Source organism: Macaca nemestrina, chromosome 15, assembly GCF_043159975.1.
Source record: "Macaca nemestrina isolate mMacNem1 chromosome 15, mMacNem.hap1, whole genome shotgun sequence".
Classification (NCBI taxonomy): domain Eukaryota; kingdom Metazoa; phylum Chordata; class Mammalia; order Primates; family Cercopithecidae; genus Macaca; species Macaca nemestrina.
The window spans coordinates 30,487,765-30,506,282 of NC_092139.1; the positions used below are offsets into that span (position 1 = coordinate 30,487,765).

The 18,518-nt window shown below is 42.9% G+C and overlaps 1 protein-coding gene across 6 annotated transcripts in view; it reads right to left on the bottom strand.

Annotated features, from left to right (window-relative positions):
* The window catches only part of LOC105496239 (itchy E3 ubiquitin protein ligase), a 137,496-nt gene that overhangs the window by 100,154 nt on the left and 18,824 nt on the right, over positions 1–18,518 (bottom strand). For 3 of the 6 annotated variants that reach the window (XM_011766437.2, XM_071079476.1, XM_071079473.1), the window contains one exon: positions 6,098–6,188. The exons of 1 other annotated variant lie outside the window; for it this stretch is intronic. In XM_011766437.2, coding sequence (XP_011764739.1) covers positions 6,098–6,167 — 70 coding nt within the window. In that variant the 5' untranslated portion in view covers positions 6,168–6,188. Of the gene's footprint in view, positions 1–6,097; positions 6,189–6,654; positions 6,835–18,518 lie in introns of those variants that run through there. 2 more of the 6 variants (XM_071079474.1, XM_071079475.1) reach the window with 2 other exon arrangements.

Below are 18,518 nucleotides of genomic sequence, written 5' to 3' on the forward strand. Positions count from 1 at the left end.
GCTGGGTTTGACGGCTCGTGCCTGCAATCTCAGCTACACAGGAGGCTGACGCAGGAGAATCACTTGAACCAGGGAGTCAGAGGTTGCAGTGAGCCAAGATAGCACCACTGCACTCCAGCCTGGCAACACAGCGAGACTCCATCTTAAAAAAAAAAAAAAAAAAAACACAATTTTTTTAAATTAGTCAAGTCTGGTGGGTGGTACACACCTGTAGTCCTAGCCACTACAGAGGATAAGGTGAGAGGACGCTTCAGCCCAGGAGGTTGAGGCTGCAGTGAGCTGTGATTGTGCCACTATACTCCATCCTGGGTAACAGAGTGACACCCTCATTTAAAAAAAAAAAAAAAAAACAAACGGAGTATCGCTCTGTCACCCAGGCTGGAGTGTAGCGGCACGATCTCGGCTCACTGCAACCTCTGCCTCCCAGGTTCAAGCAATTCTCCTGCCTCAGCCTCCTGAGTAGCTAGGATTATAGGCACATGCGACCACACCTGGCTAATTTTTGTATTTTTTAGTAGAAACATGGTTTCGCCACGTTGGCCAGGCTGTCCTGAACTCCTGACCTCAGGTGATCCGCCTGCCTCAGCCTCCCAAAGTGCTGGGATTACAGGTGTGAGCCACCGTGCCTGGCCAACCCTGTCTCTTAAAATAAATAGCAGCAATCCTTCAAACACCACCTTCTTTCCCAGTGACTCTAGTCAAATATTGATCTCTTTTTCCTGACCAGTTATCCCTTCTTGCCATTAAAATACATGTTGACATTTGTTTATTTATTTTTATTTTACTTATTTTTTTTGAGACAGAATTTCGCTCTTGTTGCCCCGGCTGGAGTGCAATGGCGCGATCTCGGCTCACCGCAATCTCCACCTCCTTGGTTCAAGCAATTCTCCTGCCTCAGCCTCCCGAGTAGCTGGAATTACGGGTATGTGGCACCATGCCCAGCTAATTTTGCATTTTTACTAGAGACGGGGTTTCTCCATGTTGCTCAGGCTGGTCTGAAACTCCCAACCTCAGGTGATCCGCCCGCCTCAGCCTCCCAAAGTGCTGGGATTACAGGCGAGAGCCACTGCGCCCGGCCTGAGATTTATTTTTTATACTTGCATATTTATTCCTTCCTTGATTCTAGAAACGCATTGAGGCAGGTTACAATAAAACAAATACTATAACTAACCCATTAAGAGATTAAAACCCACGATGTCATTAAGGAGATTTGTGCAAAATACTTAGTTCTAAGCGTTCTAGCATCAAAACTAAAGAAGTAACTCAATGAATTATGAAGGGCATTTGATTCTATTAAACTTGGCACTTCTGTCTTTTATGCTGTCTGTTTCATATCTAATATGTTTGCTGAACTATTACTCATTATTCATGGTGTGTTTGTTTTTTGCCCTATACTCGAGCACACTCAGAATATTTAGACCCAATTAGCAAGCAATGAGTAAAAAAAAGACAAAGAAAAAGAAAAAAAAATTTATTAAAAAAAGAGTACTGAAGGCCAGGCACGGTGGCTCATGCCTGTAATCCCAGCACTTTGGGAGGCAGAGTCTGGTGGATCACCTGAGGTCAGGAGTACAAGACCAGCCTGACCAACATGGTGAAAACCCGTTTTTACTAAAAATACAAAAATTAGTCAGACATGGCAGCAGGTGCCTGTAATCCCAGCTATCCGGGAGGCTGAGGCAGGAGAATTGCTTGAATCTGGGAGGCAGAGGTTGCAGTGAGCTGAGATCATGCCATTGCACTCCAGCCTGGGCAATAAAATGTCTCAAAATAAATAAATAAAAGAATATTTTAGACCCAAGATTTTAAAAATCTGAGATGGGGCTGGGTGAGGTGGCTCACACCTGTAATACCAGCACTTTGGGAGGCTAAGGTGGGTGGATCACCTGAGCCCAGGAGTTTGAGACCAGCCTGGGCAACAGGGCGAAACGCCATCTCTATAAAAAATACAAAAATTAGCCGGGTGTGGTGGCACACGCCTGTAGTTCCAGCTACTCAGAAGGCTGAGGTGGGAGGATCACCTGAGTCTGGGAGATCAAGGTTGCAGTGAGCCATGATCACGCTACTGCACGCCAGCCTTGACAACAGGGTGAGACCCCGTCTCAAAAAGAAAAAAATCTGAAATGTCTATGGATTACGACTTTTTGAGGTGCAATTAGCGTTCATCATCACAGTAAAAAAAAATTCAATAATGATGATAGCAAAGAAGACATTTATGCAAAGAAAAAACTATTAATCATTGTCTCTGAGAATAATTTACTATTTTTTAAAATCAGTAAAAAATAAAATGTCTATTATTTATGTAATCTGAAAAAGTACAGAATGTTTTAAAAGACTGTTCTAGTAAAAACTTTCAACTTTAAGCTGCCAAAAAGAAGTCATAAGAATTCTGGTATGATATAAGTCAGCTACTCAAGCTAGATTGAGGATGGGGACGGAGGGGAAATTGGAATCTGGCCTTAACTAAGAAATAGTAATATCTTTCTTTAAGAAATAGATACTGCTAAGGAAAGAGACCAGTTAGTGAAAAAATTCTACGACGTGGTTACCTTAACACAGTATTACTTTTATATTCAATCGCCTTTAGGTTTTGAGGAAAATAATAATGATATGGTCTGTGACCTATTCATAATCCAGAAGAAGCTATAAGCCAGGCATAGTTGAAACTAAAATACAGAGGATGATAACTGTTCTATAATCAATAAATGCTATCAAATTAAAGGGAGAGAGACTGAGGTTTTCACTGTGTGACAGAAATACATATATGTCTGAGGAAAATCCAGTGACTCATTCTAGCTAGTATAAATGGTTCACATATAAAGACTTACAGGCCAGGTGGGGTGGCTCACGCCTGTAATCTCTGCACTTTGGGAGGCCGAGATGGGTGGATCATGAGGTCAGGAGTTCAAGATCAGCCTGGCCAAGGTGGTGAAACCTCGTCTCTATTAAAAATGCAAAAATTAGCCAGGCGTGGTGGCGGGTGCCTGTAACCCCAGCTACTTGGGAGGCTGAGACAGAGAACTGCTTGAACCCTGGGAGGCAGAGGTTGCAGTGAGCCAAGACTGCGCCACTGCACTCCAGCCTGGGCGACAGAGCAAGACTCTGTCTCCAAAAAAGATAAAAAATAAAAAACCTACAAAGAGACCATATATAGACAGAGGGTGAAGGGTCTTAGCTCATACTAAAGAAATTCTATACCATAGTCTAAGAAAAGTACCCAAGGTTTTTGAGCAGGAATGAAACATATTGGATGGCATATTAAGAACATTAATCTGAAAGTAGCACATGAAATGATTAGAGGAAGAAATAAAGACAGATATTAATTAACAATAGCAACAGAGGTATTAATTTACAATAGCAAACAAATGATGTGAACAGACATTTCTCCAAAAAAGATACAAAAATGACCAACAAGCACATGAAAAGACAATACCATTAGCCATCAGAGGAGTACAAGCCAAAACCACAATGGGGAGCTGGGTAGGGTGGTGCATGCCTGTAGTCCCAGCTACCCAGAAGGCTGAGGTGGCAGGATCACTTCAGCCCAGAAGTTAGAGATTGCAGTGAGCCATGACTGCACCACTACACTCCAGCCTGGGTGACAGAGCAGACTGTCATCTGGTCTCAAAAAAAAACAAAAAATCAAAATTAAATAGAAAAAACATACACACACACACACACACACACACACAGAGTAAAGTACTACTTCACACCCACTAGAATGGCTATCATAAAAAAAGATAATCACTGGCAAGAATGTAGAGAAATTGGAATCCTCATATATTGCTGGTGGGAATGCAAAACGGTGCAGCTGCTTTGAAAAATAATTTGGGCCCGCGAGGTGGCTCACGCCTGTAATCCCAACACATTGGGAGGCCAAGGAGGGTGGATCACCTGAGGTCAGGAGTTCGAGACCAGTGCGGCCAACATGGTGAAACCCCCATCTCTACTAAAAATACAAAATTAGCTGCGCGTGGTTGTGCGTGCCTGTGGTTCCAGCTACTCAGAAGGCTGAGGCACAAGACTCACCTGAACCCAGGAGGCGGAGGTTGCAGTGAGCCGAGATCACGCCACTGCACTCCAACCTGGGCAAAGAGCAAAACTCTGTCTCAAAAAGAAAAAAAAAAGAAAATAATAATAATAATTCGGAATTCCTCAAAATGCTAATAAACATGGATTCCATATAACCTAGGAATTTCACTCTTAGGTATATACCCAAGAAAACTGAAAACATACATTCTCACAAAAACTTGTTCACAAATGTTTATAGCATTTTTCATAATATCCAAAAAGTAGAAACAACCCAAACATCCCTCAACTGAAGAATGGATTTTTAACATTTGGTATACTCATACAATAAAATATTATTTAGCAAAAAAAGGAATTAAGTAATGCTACATGCTACAACAAGGATGAACCTTGAAAACAGTCTGCTCAAAGAAGACACAAAAGGCCACACATTGTACAATTCCATTTATATGCAAGATCCAGAATAGGGAAATCTAGAGACAGAAAGATCAGGAGTTGCCTGGGTTTGTGGGTGGATGGGTTAAATGGAGAGTGACTGCTAATGAGTACAGGGCTTCTTTCTGGAAGGACAAAAATATATATATATATTTTTTTGAGACGGAGTCTCGCTCTGTCGTCCAGGCTGGAGTGCAGTGGCCGGATCTCAGCTCACTGCAAGCTCTGTTTACTGGGTTTATGCCATTCTCCTGCCTCAGCCTCCCAAGTAGCTGGGACTACAGGCGCCTGCCAGCTCGCCCGGCTACTTTTTTTTTTTTTTTTTGTATTTTTTAGTAGAGACGGGGTTTCACCGGGTTAGCCAGGATGGTCTCGATCTCCTGACCTCGTGATCCGCCCGTCTCAGCCTCCCAAAGTGCTGGGATTACAGGCTTGAGCCACCGCACCCGGCCAAAAATATTTTAAAGTTGATTGTGGTGATGGTTGCACAACTCTGTGAATGTACTTTTGGGGTTCAGAAACTGATATCCCAAAATATGGTGCTTTGACTTGTTGAACTAAAGGAGTCTCTCAAGATCTCTCTGACCCCTGCAGCTCCCCTCCCTCAATCTTCTTTCTCTCAAAGTACAGCATGAAGTTGTTTTCTGAAGTTCTCTTATCTGCCTAAGTCCAGATCCACCAAAGAAGGAAACAATTACAATTACCTTTGTTCCTTCCTTGAGTTTTCAATAACTAAACTTATATAGCAGGAATATAAAGACTGAAGTCTTTTTTTTTTTTTGAGATGGAATCTCGCTCTGTCGCCCAGGCTGGAGTGCAATGGCATGATCTCGGCTCACTGCAACCTCTGCCTCCTAGGTTCAAGCGATTCTCCTGTCTCAGCCTCCCAAGTAGCTGGGATTACAGGTATGCACCACCACGTGCAGCTAATTTTTTTTATGTTTAACAGAGACGGGGTTTCACCATGTTGGCCAGGCTGGTCTCAAACTCCTGACCTCAGGTGATCCGCCCACCTGGATCTCCCAAAGTACTGGGATTACAGGCGTGTAATCCCAATAAATGGGTAACCTGTAGGGGATATGAATTATATCTCAATAAAGCTGTTAATACAATACAAAACAAACAAAATAAGCAACTACCCAGGTGCCCATGTTCAAGGAAAAAAAACTGTAAAATATCCAAGAATATTCTACAATAAAAATTACTATCTGTATGTCTTCATTCATTCATTCAGCAAATATTAATTGAGCACCTGACATGTAACAGCCATTAAATATTTTGTTCTCTTAAGATTTTTTTTTTTTTGAGACAGTCTCACCCTATCACCCAGGCTGGGGTGCAGTGGCGCAATCTCGGTTCATTGCAACCTCCACTTCCCAAGGTCAAGCGATTCTCATGCCTCAGCCTCCGAAGTAGCTGGGACAGCAGGCGTGCACCACTACGCCCAACTAATTTTGTATTCTCCATGTTGGCCTGGCTGATGTCAAACTCCTGGCCTCAAGCGACCTGCCCACCTCAGCCTCCCAAAGTGCTGGGATTACAGTCATGGGCCACCATGCCCGGCCCTCTCAGGATTATTTTTTAATCACATGGGGAAAAATAAAGTAAAGCTGCCGATGTTTCTAAAACTTACCAGTGATCTGAAGCTGTGATTTCATGGTGAGGCTACCCATTGAACCAAGTTGTGATCCACTGTCAGACATACCACCAATAGGTTGGAAAACCTGAACATGGCAAAGGAGGCAGTGTAAACATCAAAAATTCCCATTAAAAACGTACGTAAATAGTGCTAACCTGGCTATTACTGAAGACAGTGTAACAAAGGCCTTTACATTGCTAAACACAATTTTCAATTCTAGTCTTTATCCTACCTAACTTATTGGCAAAATCTGACAATGCTTGTTAGTACTACAGGGGCCAAGACAAGACTTCCCCTTTGCGCCCAGTGAAGGTTCACTGAAAATCATCTGACAAAAGGCAGGCAGATAAATTTGAGAAAAGGCATACATAACTATTAGCATGCATGAGTCGGGGTGGGGTGGATCACAAAATGATCACCCCATCAAGCAATGGGGTACAGATGATTATAACCTGGAGGATATTACCTATCCAGATAGCTTTAAATATCATCTATATAACATGTCCCAAGCAACTTTATTTACTTATTTATTTTTTGGGAAAAACTCTCACTCTGTCACCCAAGCTGGGGTGTTCTGGAGCGCCTCCCGGGCTGGGGGGTCCTTCTGCTTCAGCCTCCTGAGTTGCTGGGACCACTGGTGCACACCACCACTCCCGACCCAGGAGGTAAGTCCGCAGTGAGCTGTGATCACACCACTGTACTCCAGCCTGGGCAACAGAGGAAGACCCTACCTCAAAAAAGAAGAAATAAGATACAATAAAAAATAAAATTAAACTAAATATACTTGGCACTTACTGTTTGCCAGGTACTTTTGTAAGAAGTACACAAATACAATAAGGCAAACAAAATGCCTTGAAACTGTAAACGCTGTCTTGAGTTTTTATGCAAATTTAGGTTTCCGTTTAAAAATTTAAATATAAAACAATTATGATGGCTTCTCATTTCTGCAAAAATGAAATGGAACAATAATTAATTCCTACTGAGATGAACCCTATAAAATCCAACCTACCTCATTCTGTGCTTACATACAAAAATGCTCGAAGCTAAAATTTGATCTCAACCATAGGGACTAGCTCATTTTCTTGGCATAATACATATATTTTTTCCTTTACCTTGTTTATTTAAATTGCACTATTTCAAATGAGATGTTTTATAAACAAAATCTGCTAAAAGAACCCTTTTATTTTAAAAATGAAAGGTAAACAGCATAAAGTCATTAGTAGTCATCCATAATATATTAAGAAATGAGATGTAACCTAAAAGCCTTTTAACACCATATTGCACAAGATATTATTCTGATTCAAATGGCTTGTTATGAGAAGGGTCCTCAAAGACATTATAACTCATTATGTACACGTATTACTCCCTCCTCAATATCCAAAAGCCTGTTTGCCATAGAACGACAATATCAAAAAAAGTAAATTAAGGGGCAGTGAGAAAAGTCCAATATCTAGGTGCTGATATTCTGCATGATAAAGGTACTCATCTCCATCAACAGTCACTCATCTCCACTAACGATTTATTGCAAGAAAATGCCCTTTCTAATAGTACAGTATAAACTATTCTAAATATAAATTAACATTAATTACAAAGTCGCAAAAAATTTTAGATCTCTACAAAAATGAAGTATATTTTAAAAACTAAAATTAACTTCATGTAGAAAAGATTAATGAAAGCATAGCCTGCAAATATTTTTTTTTTTTTTTTTTTTTTTTTTTTTTTTGAGACGGAGTCTCGCTCTGTCGCCCAGGCTGGAGTGCAGTGGCGCGATCTCGGCTCACTGCAAGCTCCGCCTCCCGGGTTCACGCCATTCTCCTGCCTCAGCCTCCCGAGTAGCTGGGACTACAGGCGCCCACAACCGCGCCAGGCTAATTTTTTGTATTTTTAGTAGAGACGGGGTTTCACCGTGGTCTCGATCTCCTGACTTTGTGATCCGCCCGCCTCGGCCTCCCAAAGTGCTGGGATTACAGGTGTGAGCCACCGCGCCCGGCCTGCAAATATTTTTAAGAACAATGACTCTCCAGATAATTACAGAGAATCATTATGGTAGAATTGTGAGGTGCTCTGCCAAAAACATGCTAGTAATTTCAATAATTTATGTACATATACATACTAGTTTTACATAACTAAAATTCACCAAGCATTTTAAATTCTTGAAAAGAATAAAAATTGCTATTTGCATAATATCAAAAAATTAGAAGCAACCTATATTATCAATTGGCATATGTTAAATAAATCACATATTCATACCACAGAACAGATTACTATGCAGGTATCAAAATAAGTAACTTATTAATGACTGAAATTGAAAGATCCCAAGAACATCTTTAAAGTTGCAGAATAGCATACATGAGTCGGGGTGGGGTGGATCACAAAATGATCACCCCATCAGTATGTACAGTATGATATTATTTTTGCAAACTAAAACACTATATACTCCTATGAGTACAAATACTTATAAATAAACACAGAAAAAGTATACATTCCATTGAGGAGGAGGGCACCTGTGTATTCAAGTAGGTGGTCACAGGGAACTGCAGTTTTGTATGTATTGTTTGAAGTTCTAGAAGTGAAACATGTATCATTGTTGACTTGTACAATTTTAAAAACAGCATAAAACAGAGTAGAAAAAACAGATAACCTATACTTCAAGTCCCATCCTCTCCCCTGAGAGCCAAACTCTTAGGTCTCACTATCACTTACAACTGCATACATGGTTAAAATGATTAAATCTAAGCTGGGCGCGGTGGCTCACTCCTGTAATCCCAGCACTCTGGGAGGCCAAGGCGGGTGGATCTCCTGAGGTCAGGAGTTCAACACCAGCCTGGCCAACATGTTGAAACCCCATCTCTAGTAAAAATACAAAAAATTAGCTGGGCCTGGTGGTGGATGCTTGTAATTCCAGCTACTCGGAATTCTGAGGCAGGAGAATCGCTTCAACCCGGGAGGTAGTAAGCCAAGATTGCGCCATTGCACTCCAGCCTGGGCAACAAGAACAAAACTCCATCTCAAGAAAGAAAAAAAAAAGATTGAATCTAGGCCGGGCACAGAGGCTTACGCCTGTAATCCCAGCACTTCGGGAGGCTGAGGTAGGCGGATCACCTGAGGTCAGGAGTTTGAGACCAGCCTGGCCAACATAGTAAAACCTTGTCTCTACTAAAAATACAAACATTAGCCAGGTACGGTGGCACACGCTTGTAATCCCAGCTACTTGGGAGGCTGAGGTGGGAGGATCATTGAACCTGGAAGGCTGAGATTGCAGTGAACCAACATCGTGCCACTGCACTCCAGCCTGGGTGACAGAGCTAGACTTTGTCTCAAAAAAAAAAAAAAAAAGAAAAAAATTATTCTTGTCAATTCTGTACCATGTATTACAGGAGACATTATAGCATGGTAATTACGTATGCAAACAGTGAAGTTAGACAGATCTAGATAAACATTCCGGAACTGTTACCCTGTGAACTTGAGCAAATTACTGAATTTCTCTGAGCCATGCTTTCTTCATCCATAAATGTAGATAATTTATAATTTATAGTTTCATTGTAAAGACTGAGAGAGTATCTGTAGAATTAAAGACAGTTGTAGGAAAACTGCCTGCTGCATGGCAAGAGTGATGCCATCTTGAAGTGAAACTATCATGCTGACCAATTTTTTTTTTTTTTTTTTTGGAGACAGAGTCTCACTCTGTCGCCCTGGCTGGAGTGTAGTGGCACGGTCTTGGCTCACTGCAACCTCCACTTCCCAGGTTCAAGTGACTCTCCTGCCTTAGTCTCCCGAGTAGCTGGGACTACAGGCACCTGCCACCACACCTGGCTAATTTTTGTATTTTTAGTAGAGATGGGGTTTCACCATGTTGGCCAGGCTGGTCTCAAACTCCTGACCTCAAATGATCCACCCACCTAGGCCTCCCAAAGTGCTGGGATTACAGGCGTGAGCCACTGTACCTGGCCCTGACCAATGTTTGTTTTCTGCATACCAAGGTGTTCTTCAGCAAGGACTTTTAACCAATGCCTGTAACATAGATAACCCCTTATAAAGATGCTTATCTAACCTCCCCAGTGGTCAGAGTTTCAGTAAGAAAGTCTGAAATGGCCGGGCGCGGTGGCTCAAGCCTGTAATCCCAGCACTTTGGGAGGCCGAGGCAGGCGGATCACGAGGTCAGGAGATCGAGACCATCCTGGCTAACACGGTGAAACCCCGTCTCTACTAAAAAATGCAAAAAAACTAGCCGGGCGTGGTCGCGGGCGCCTGTAGTCCCAGCTGCTCGGGAGGCTGAGGCAGGAGAATGGCATGAACCCGGGAGGCGGAGCTTGCAGTGAGCTGAGATCCGGCCACTGCACTCCAGCCTGGGCGACAGAGCGAGACTCTGTCTCAAAAAAAAAAAAAAAAAAGTCTGAAACATGACCACCTGCACATTACCCTAAAGGCTAGCTAAATAATGGACACCTTCTAGTAGTTGTAGGGATCTACTATCTCATGGCCAACCAAGACATCACTTCTGTTCCTAAGTTTCTATTGAATATGTTTTTCTAAGAAACTGGATTTCTTAGTCTCTTTCCCATTTTCTTGCTGTTAATCTTTTTCACCCTCAAGTGTTTCTCTTCTGTAGCATCTAGTCTGCAGTTCCATTTCCCACAAAGTCAAAATTAATGACTAAAATCTGCATATTCTTACTGCATTGTTACTCACATAGAGAGAATGTCATCAATTTTTATAATTCTAATTACAGTTGGTTCTTGCCCAACAACTGGTTTGAACTGCACAGATCCACTTATATGCAGCCTTTTTTCAACCACACACAGATTGAGGCCAGGAGCAGTGGCTCACGCCCATAATCCCAACACTTTGGAAGGCTGAGCAGGAAAGGGTCGCTTGAGCCCAGAAGGTTGAAACCAGTGTGGGCAACATAGTGAGACTTCATTTCTATTTAATTAAAAAATGTTAAAAAATAATAAAAAATAAAAATAAAAAACACCGACTGAAAATACAGTACTCATGGGATGTGAAACCCACGTATATGGAAAGGACTTTTCACATATGCAGGTTCCACAGGGCGTACTTCAGAGCATGCACTGATGTGGTTATATGTGGTGGTCCCAGAAGCAATCCCCACACATACCAAGGGATGATTGTATTTACATTATGGGTCTCTCTTAGATTTTCATTTTAAGTTCTAGGACAGCAAAAGTGCTCTTATCTTTATCTCTTGTTTTCTGTTATAAGGGGACTAAAGTGAAACTTGATGCATTATGTTTTCATTTGTTGCTTTTGTGTTATCTTCATAGATCTAAGAACAAAAAATATTCTTTGTAACTTCACATTCATAATTAGAGACTCTTTTGAATAGGCTATTAGTGCTCTCATTTAGGGGAGAAACGTCAGACAGTGGTAGGTTTTTTGGATTGTAATAGACACTTTTAAGCCTTTATATGTCTCAGTAAGAAAGATGTCCTAAATTCAAGTCCTTTTGAGGAGTTAGAGAAAACTTTGCCCTGAGTATCGTAACTTTTTTGTGTTTGTTTATTGGTTGGACAGATATGTGAGAGCAAAATCCTGTCTCTACAAAAAATAAAAATAAATTAGCTGGATGTGGTGGCATGCGCCTGTTGTCCCAGTTAACTGGGAGGCTGAGGCACAAAGACTGCCAGAGACCAGCAGGTAGAGGCTGCAGTGAGCTGTGATCAGGCCACTGCAATCCATCTTGGGTGACAAAGCAAGATCTCATCTCAAAAAAAAAAAAAGAAAAGAAAGCAAGCAAGATTTAAAAACAAACAAGCAAAAAACCAAACTAAAAGCCTTCAGAAGACCAGCCTGGGCAATACACTGAGACCCCCATCTCTACAAAAAATTTAAAAATTAGCCAGGTGCAGTGGTGCATGCCTCTAGTCCCAGCTACATGGGAGACCAAACTGGGAGCACCACTTGAACTCAGAAAGTTGAGGCAGCAGTGAACCATGACTGCACCTCTGCATTCCAGCCTGGGCAACACAGTGAGACTTTGTCTCAAAAAAAAGAAAAAAAAAAAAAGTCTTCACAAGTACAGTGGTATGCAATCTATAGCTTTACTTAGCACTGGAAACCATTGTGACTAGAACCAATGAAGATACAGTTTGAATCTAAATCATGGCTGGGTGCTGAGGCTCATACCTATAATCCCAGCACTTTGGGAGGCTGAGGTGGGCGGATCACAAGGTCAAGCGATCGAGACCATCCTGGCCAACATGGTGAAACCCTATCTCTACTAAAAATAAAAAAATCATCCAGGCATGGTGGCAGGCAGCTGTAATCCCAGCTACTCAGGAGGCTGAGGCAGGAGAACCGCTTGAACCCAGGAGGTGGAGGTTACAGTGAGCTGAGATCATGCCACTGCACTCCAGTCTGGGTGACAGAGCGAGACTCCATCTCAAAAAAAAAAAAAAAAAATCTAATAATATTTTAAAACTCTATTACCTATTAGTCTGTCAGTTACAAAGAAACTCAAAACAGGGTCTTGCTCTGTTGCCTATGCTAGAGTGCAGTAGTGTGATCAAGCTCACTGCAGCCTCAACCACCTGGGCTGAAACAATCCTCCTGCCTCAGCCTCCTGAGTAAATGAGACTAACAGCCACATACCACAGGCTCATCTAATTTTTTATTGGGAGATAGAGACAGGGTCTCACCATGTTGCCCAGGCTAGTCTCGAACTCCTGGGCTCAAGTAAGCGATCCTCCTGCCTTGGCCTCCCAAAGTGGTGGGATTACAAGGATAAGCCACTGTGCCCAGCTGGGTCAATTCTTAGCACTTTATAATCTTTTTTTTTTTTTTTTTTTGAGACGGAGTCTTGCTCTGTAGCCCGGGCTGAAGTGCAGTGGCCGGATCTCAGCTCACTGCAAGCTCCGCCTCCCGGGTTTAGGCCATTCTCCTGCCTCAGCCTCCCAAGTAGCTGGGACTACAGGCGCCCGCCACCTCACCCGGCTAGTTTTTTTTTGTATTTTTAGTAGAGACGGGGTTTCACGGTGTTAGCCAGGATGGTCTCGATCTCCTGACCTCGTGATCCGCCCGTCTCGGCCTCCCATATAATCTTTTTTTTTTTTGAGACAGAGATTCACTCTGTCGCCCAGGCTGGAGTGCAGTGGCGCAATCTCCCCTCACTGCAACCTCCGCTTCCTGGGTTCAAGCAATTCTCCTGCCTCAGCCTCCCTAGTAGCTGGGATTACAGGCGTGCACGACATCCAGCTAATTTTTTTTGTATCTTTAGTAGAGATGGGGTTTTGCCATGTTGACCAGGCTGGTCTCAAATGCCTGACCTCAGGTGATCTGCCTGCCTTAGCCTCCCAAAGTGCTGAGATTACAGGCGTGAGCCACCACGTCTGGCCTATAAATCATTTATTTTGAGTAATGTTTACTGCTACACTAAAAAAATGTGACAGAGAGAATGCCCAATGTAGAAAGAAGGTGCTAAAACACAGCCAGAGGTAAAATTAACCTTAACATCTTCCTGAAAAGGCAGTGGAAACAAAAATGTGGAAAGGGATAGACATACTTCAGAAGATTATTTCAGCAATATCTTGTCTCTTAACCAACAAACATTTATAGCCTTATTTTAAATATGTATCTTATCAATAGAGAAATTATTAAACAGGATATTATGAAATCTGCTTGGTTTATTTTCAGAAATAACACATTCAACATAATCAGCTATTTTTATAGGCCACATCTATTGTGACTTAGAAAACCTTTAAGTAATTTAATATAGCCCTATATTTTCTTAAAAGAATCCAACAAAATGACATTTCAGAAGACACGAAAAAACCAATAAGGAGAAAAACTGCTTGTGGCAGAAAGTCCAGAGTTCAAAGAGCTAAAGTTTATAGTGGTATTCAGAGAACTAAAACCTAATGAAGTCAAACTCTCAAATAATCTTACTATAAAATACATAAGCATGTGTGGTAAGTTAGAAATACATACTGAGTAGTATGTCCCCCTTGGACAGGGCCACTCTGCCATGTTCTCAAACCACTACTCAAGTGAAAAACTAGATCCCATTATTTAGGGGCACAGTAGCAAAGACTAGCTAGAAAGAACACAGGTACATTTTTAGATCCCATTCTCCACTAATAAACACAAAGGAGCTTAGCCAGGTGTGGTGGCAGGCGCCTGTAATCCCAGCTACTTGGAGGCAGAGACTGTCATGAGCCGAGATCGCACCACTGCACTTCAGCCTGAGCGAGAGATCAAGACTCTGTCTCAAAAAAAAAAAAAAAAAAAAAAAAGGAGCTGACTTTGGTGTATGGGCTACTGAAGGTATTGGCAGAAGGAATAAAAGTTTATTTAGGTTGGAGCAGAGGGTAAATACCCATTTCCATAATTTAATTTCTCAGCAAAGCTAGTGGGAATAAACCCAAAATCCCTCATGATAGGGAAAGTGGTTGCTTTCCTATTTACTAGAGAAAATTGACTTAACAATTGACTTAACAAGGAGGTAGAATATGAACCATTATCCACACATAACAGTGACACTTTGGTTCTGAACATCACACAATGATCTAAGAACACTAAAAGCTCCTTTCCCATTTTCCAACCAAATATATCAATATGGATTCTAAAGCATACGCAAAAAAGGACAATTACATTATTCAAAGAGAAAAAGAGGAAGCTACAACTTTTAAGGTTCAACAGTATAAACACAGAGTTTAAGGAAATTGGCACCAGGATCTAACTTTTGGCATTCATTTGCTGGTTTGAACTCTGTATCTAATACTCCAGAAGGTGATTTCTTCCCCTTTCTAACAAACAGCTTTCTGACAAACATTTCAAAATTAACTATTATTACAAGTTGTTTCTAGCTTTGACTATTGCTAGAGTTTAAAGCATTTGCCACAATAAATATAAATATTGTTGTACTACTATAAGTTTTGTTCTCTTGCAAACAATGCTTGTGTGAAATTACACACCTAATTAAATATAATGTTGAATTTCCTGGCTCTAAGGAATCCTTGTTTCTGGCCAGAGGTGGTGATTCATGCCTGTAATTCCAGCACTTTGCAAGGCCGAGGTGAGCGGATCACCTAAGGTCAGGAGCTCGAGACCAGCCTGGCCAACATGGTGACACCGTCTCTACTTAAAAAAAAAAAAAAAGGCCGGGCGCGGTGGCTCAAGCCTGTAATCCCAGCACTTTGGGAGGCCGAGACGGGTGGATCACGAGGTCAGGAGATCGAGACCATCCTGGTGAACACGGTGAAACCCCGTCTCTACTAAAACTACAAAAAACTAGCCGGGCGAGGTGGCGGGCGCCTGTAGTCCCAGCTACTCGGGAGGCTGAGGCAGGAGAATGGCGTGAACCCGGGAGGCGGAGCTTGCAGTGAGCTGAGATCAGGCCACTGCACTCCAGCCTGGGCGACAGAGCGAGACTCCGTCTCAAAAAAAAAAAAAAAAAAAAAAAAAATTAGCTGGGCGTAGTGGCATGTGCCTACTGTAGTCCCAGCTCCTCGGTAGGCTGAGGCAGGAGAATGGCTTGAATCTGAGAGGCAGAGGTTACAGTTAGCTGAGATTATGTCACTGTACACCAGCCTGAGCGACAGAGTGAGACTCAGTCTTTTTTTTTTTTTTTTTTTTTGAGACGGAGTCTCGCTCTGTTGCCCAGGCTGGAGTGCAGTGGCCGGATCTCAGCTCATTGCAAGCTCCGCCTCCTGGGTTTACGCCATTCTCCTGCCTCAGCCTCCCGAGTAGCTGGGACTACAGGCGCCCGCCACCTCGCCCGGCTAGTTTTTTGTATTTTTTTAGTAGAGACGGGGTTTCACCGTGTTAGCCAGGATGGTCTCGATCTCCTGACCTCGTGATCCGCCCGTCTCGGCCTCCCAAAGTGCTGGGATTACAGGCTTGAGCCACCACGCCCGGCCGAGACTCAGTCTTTAAAAAAAAAAAAAAATTGTTTCTGACTATCTCTTAATATCCATACATTCTCAAAATATAAGACCCTAACAGCTGGGCGCGGCGGCTCACGCCTGTAATCCCAACACTTTGGGAGGCCGAGGCGGGCGGATCACGAGGTCAGGAGATCGAGACCAACCTGGCTAACACAGTGAAACTCTGTCTTTGCCAAAAATACAAAAAAAAAATTAGCCAGGCGTGGTAGTGGGCGCCTGTAGTCCCAGCTACTTGGGAGGCTGAGGCAGGAGAATCACTTGAACCCAGGAGGCAGAGCTTGCAGTGAGCTGAGATCCCACCACTGCACTCCAGTCTAGGCGACAGAGTGAGACTCCGTCTCAAAAAAAAAAAAAGACCCTAATATCCACCATGCCTCATCCTTCCAGCAAACTTTCCTCAGATCATTTATAAACATTATTTAAGAATTACAGGCGGCTGGGCACAGTGGCTCATGCTTGTAATCCCAGCACCTTGGGAAGCTGAGGCAGGTGGATCACAAGGTCAGGAGTTCAAGACCAGCCCGGCCGAGATGGTCAAACCCCATCTCTACTAAAAATACAAAAATGAGCCGGACATGGTGGCGCATGCCTGTAATCCCAGCTACTCAGGAGGCTGAGGCAGAGAACTGCTTGAACCCGGGAGACGGAGGTTGCAGTGAGACAAGATCGCGCCACTGCACTCTAGCCTGGGCGACAGAGTTAGACTCCGCCTCAAAAAAAAAGAAAAAGAATTACAGGCCTTGGATGGTCCAACTGTACTGGTTTTTACAACTAACTGATCACAACAAGTTACAGATTTCTTTGTTCCTTCTCCACTCGCACTGCTTTACTTGACTTAAAAAAAAAGGTCAGACGCAGTGGCTCACGCCTGTAATCCAAGCACTTTGGGAGGCTGAGGCAGGCAGATCACCTGAGGTCAGGAGTTTGAGAGCAGTCTGACCAACATGAAGAAATCCCGTCTCTACTATAAATACAAAATTAGCCGGGTGCAGTGGTGCATGTCTGTAATCCCAGATACTCAGGAGGCTGAGACAGGAGAAATCACTTGAACCCAGGAGGTGGAGGCTGCAATGAGCTGAGATTGTGCCACTGCACTGCAGCCCAGGCAACAAGAGTGAAAACTCCGTCTCAAAAAAAAAAAAAGAATTACAGACCAGTCCTGGTGGCTCATGCCTGTAATCCCAGCACTTTGGGAGGCTGAGGTGAGAGGATTGCTTGAGTCTAGGAGTTCTGAGACCAACCTGGCCAACACAGTGAAACCCCATTTCTATTTTATATACATATAAAATAGCCGGGCACGGTGGCTCATCCCTGTAATCCCAGCACTTTGGGAGGCTGAGGCAGGTGGATCACCAGAGGTCGGGAGTTCGAGACCAGCCTGACCAACATGGAGAAACCCCGTCTCTACTGATAATACCAAATTAGCTGGGAGTGGTGACACAGACCTGTAATCCCAGCTATTAGGGAGACTGAGGCAGAATTACTTGAACCTGGGGTGGCAGAGTTTGCAGTATGCTGAGATCACGCCACTGCACTCTAGCCTGGGTGACAAGGCGAGACTCCATCTCAAGAAAAGAAAAAAGAATTATCAAGTAAACTGGAAGTCAATACTGGGTTACTGAGTAATATGCATATGCACTTCATTAACAAAATTCATGCATTTTCCTTAAAAGGAGCCAAAAAAGCATTGTTATTCAGATTGTGTCAAAAACCTAGAATAAAATGACACAAGTAAGAGCTTATACCCAAGAGCCCTCAATACTAGGAAGGGGAGAGGAATCAAATTACCACCTACCTATTAGGAAACAAACAGGATTATGAAAGCAAAGTCTATTCTACATTCCAATTTGAGTCTGTAGATTTTCACCTTAGTATTCTATCCCAAGATTAGCCCCTCCGATTAAATTCAAAAGGAAACAGAGTAAAAATATTATTCCAAAGAAGGCAGAATACCACATACATCTTATTTGTTCTCACAGGTAAACAAATGGAAGTCTAAGAAAGTTTATTGATTGCCCAGTAAGGCAAAGATTTTTGTAGATATGACACCAAATGTATAATTCATTAAAGAAAACAACTGAGAAATTGAGTGTATTGAGTTTTTCTTTTTTTTTTTGAGAGACAGGAATTTGCTCTGTTGACAGGGCTAAGGTATAGTGGTGGGATCACGGCTCACTACACCCTGGAACTCCTGGGCTCAAGGGATCCTACTGCCTCATTCAATAGCTGGGACTACATACAGGAACACACACCAGGCACGGTGGCTCACGTCTGTAATCTCAGCACTTTGGGAGGCCAAGGCGGGCAGATCACAAGGCCAGGAGTTTGAAACCAGTCTGGCCAACATGGCGAAACCCCGTCTCTACTAAAAATATAAAAAATTAGCCGGGCATGGTGGCGTGCGCCTGTAATCCCAGCTACCCAGGAGGATGAGGCAGGAAAATCACTTGAACTCAGGAGGCGGAGGCTGCAGTGAGCAGAGATCGCGCCATTGCACTCCAGCCTGGGCT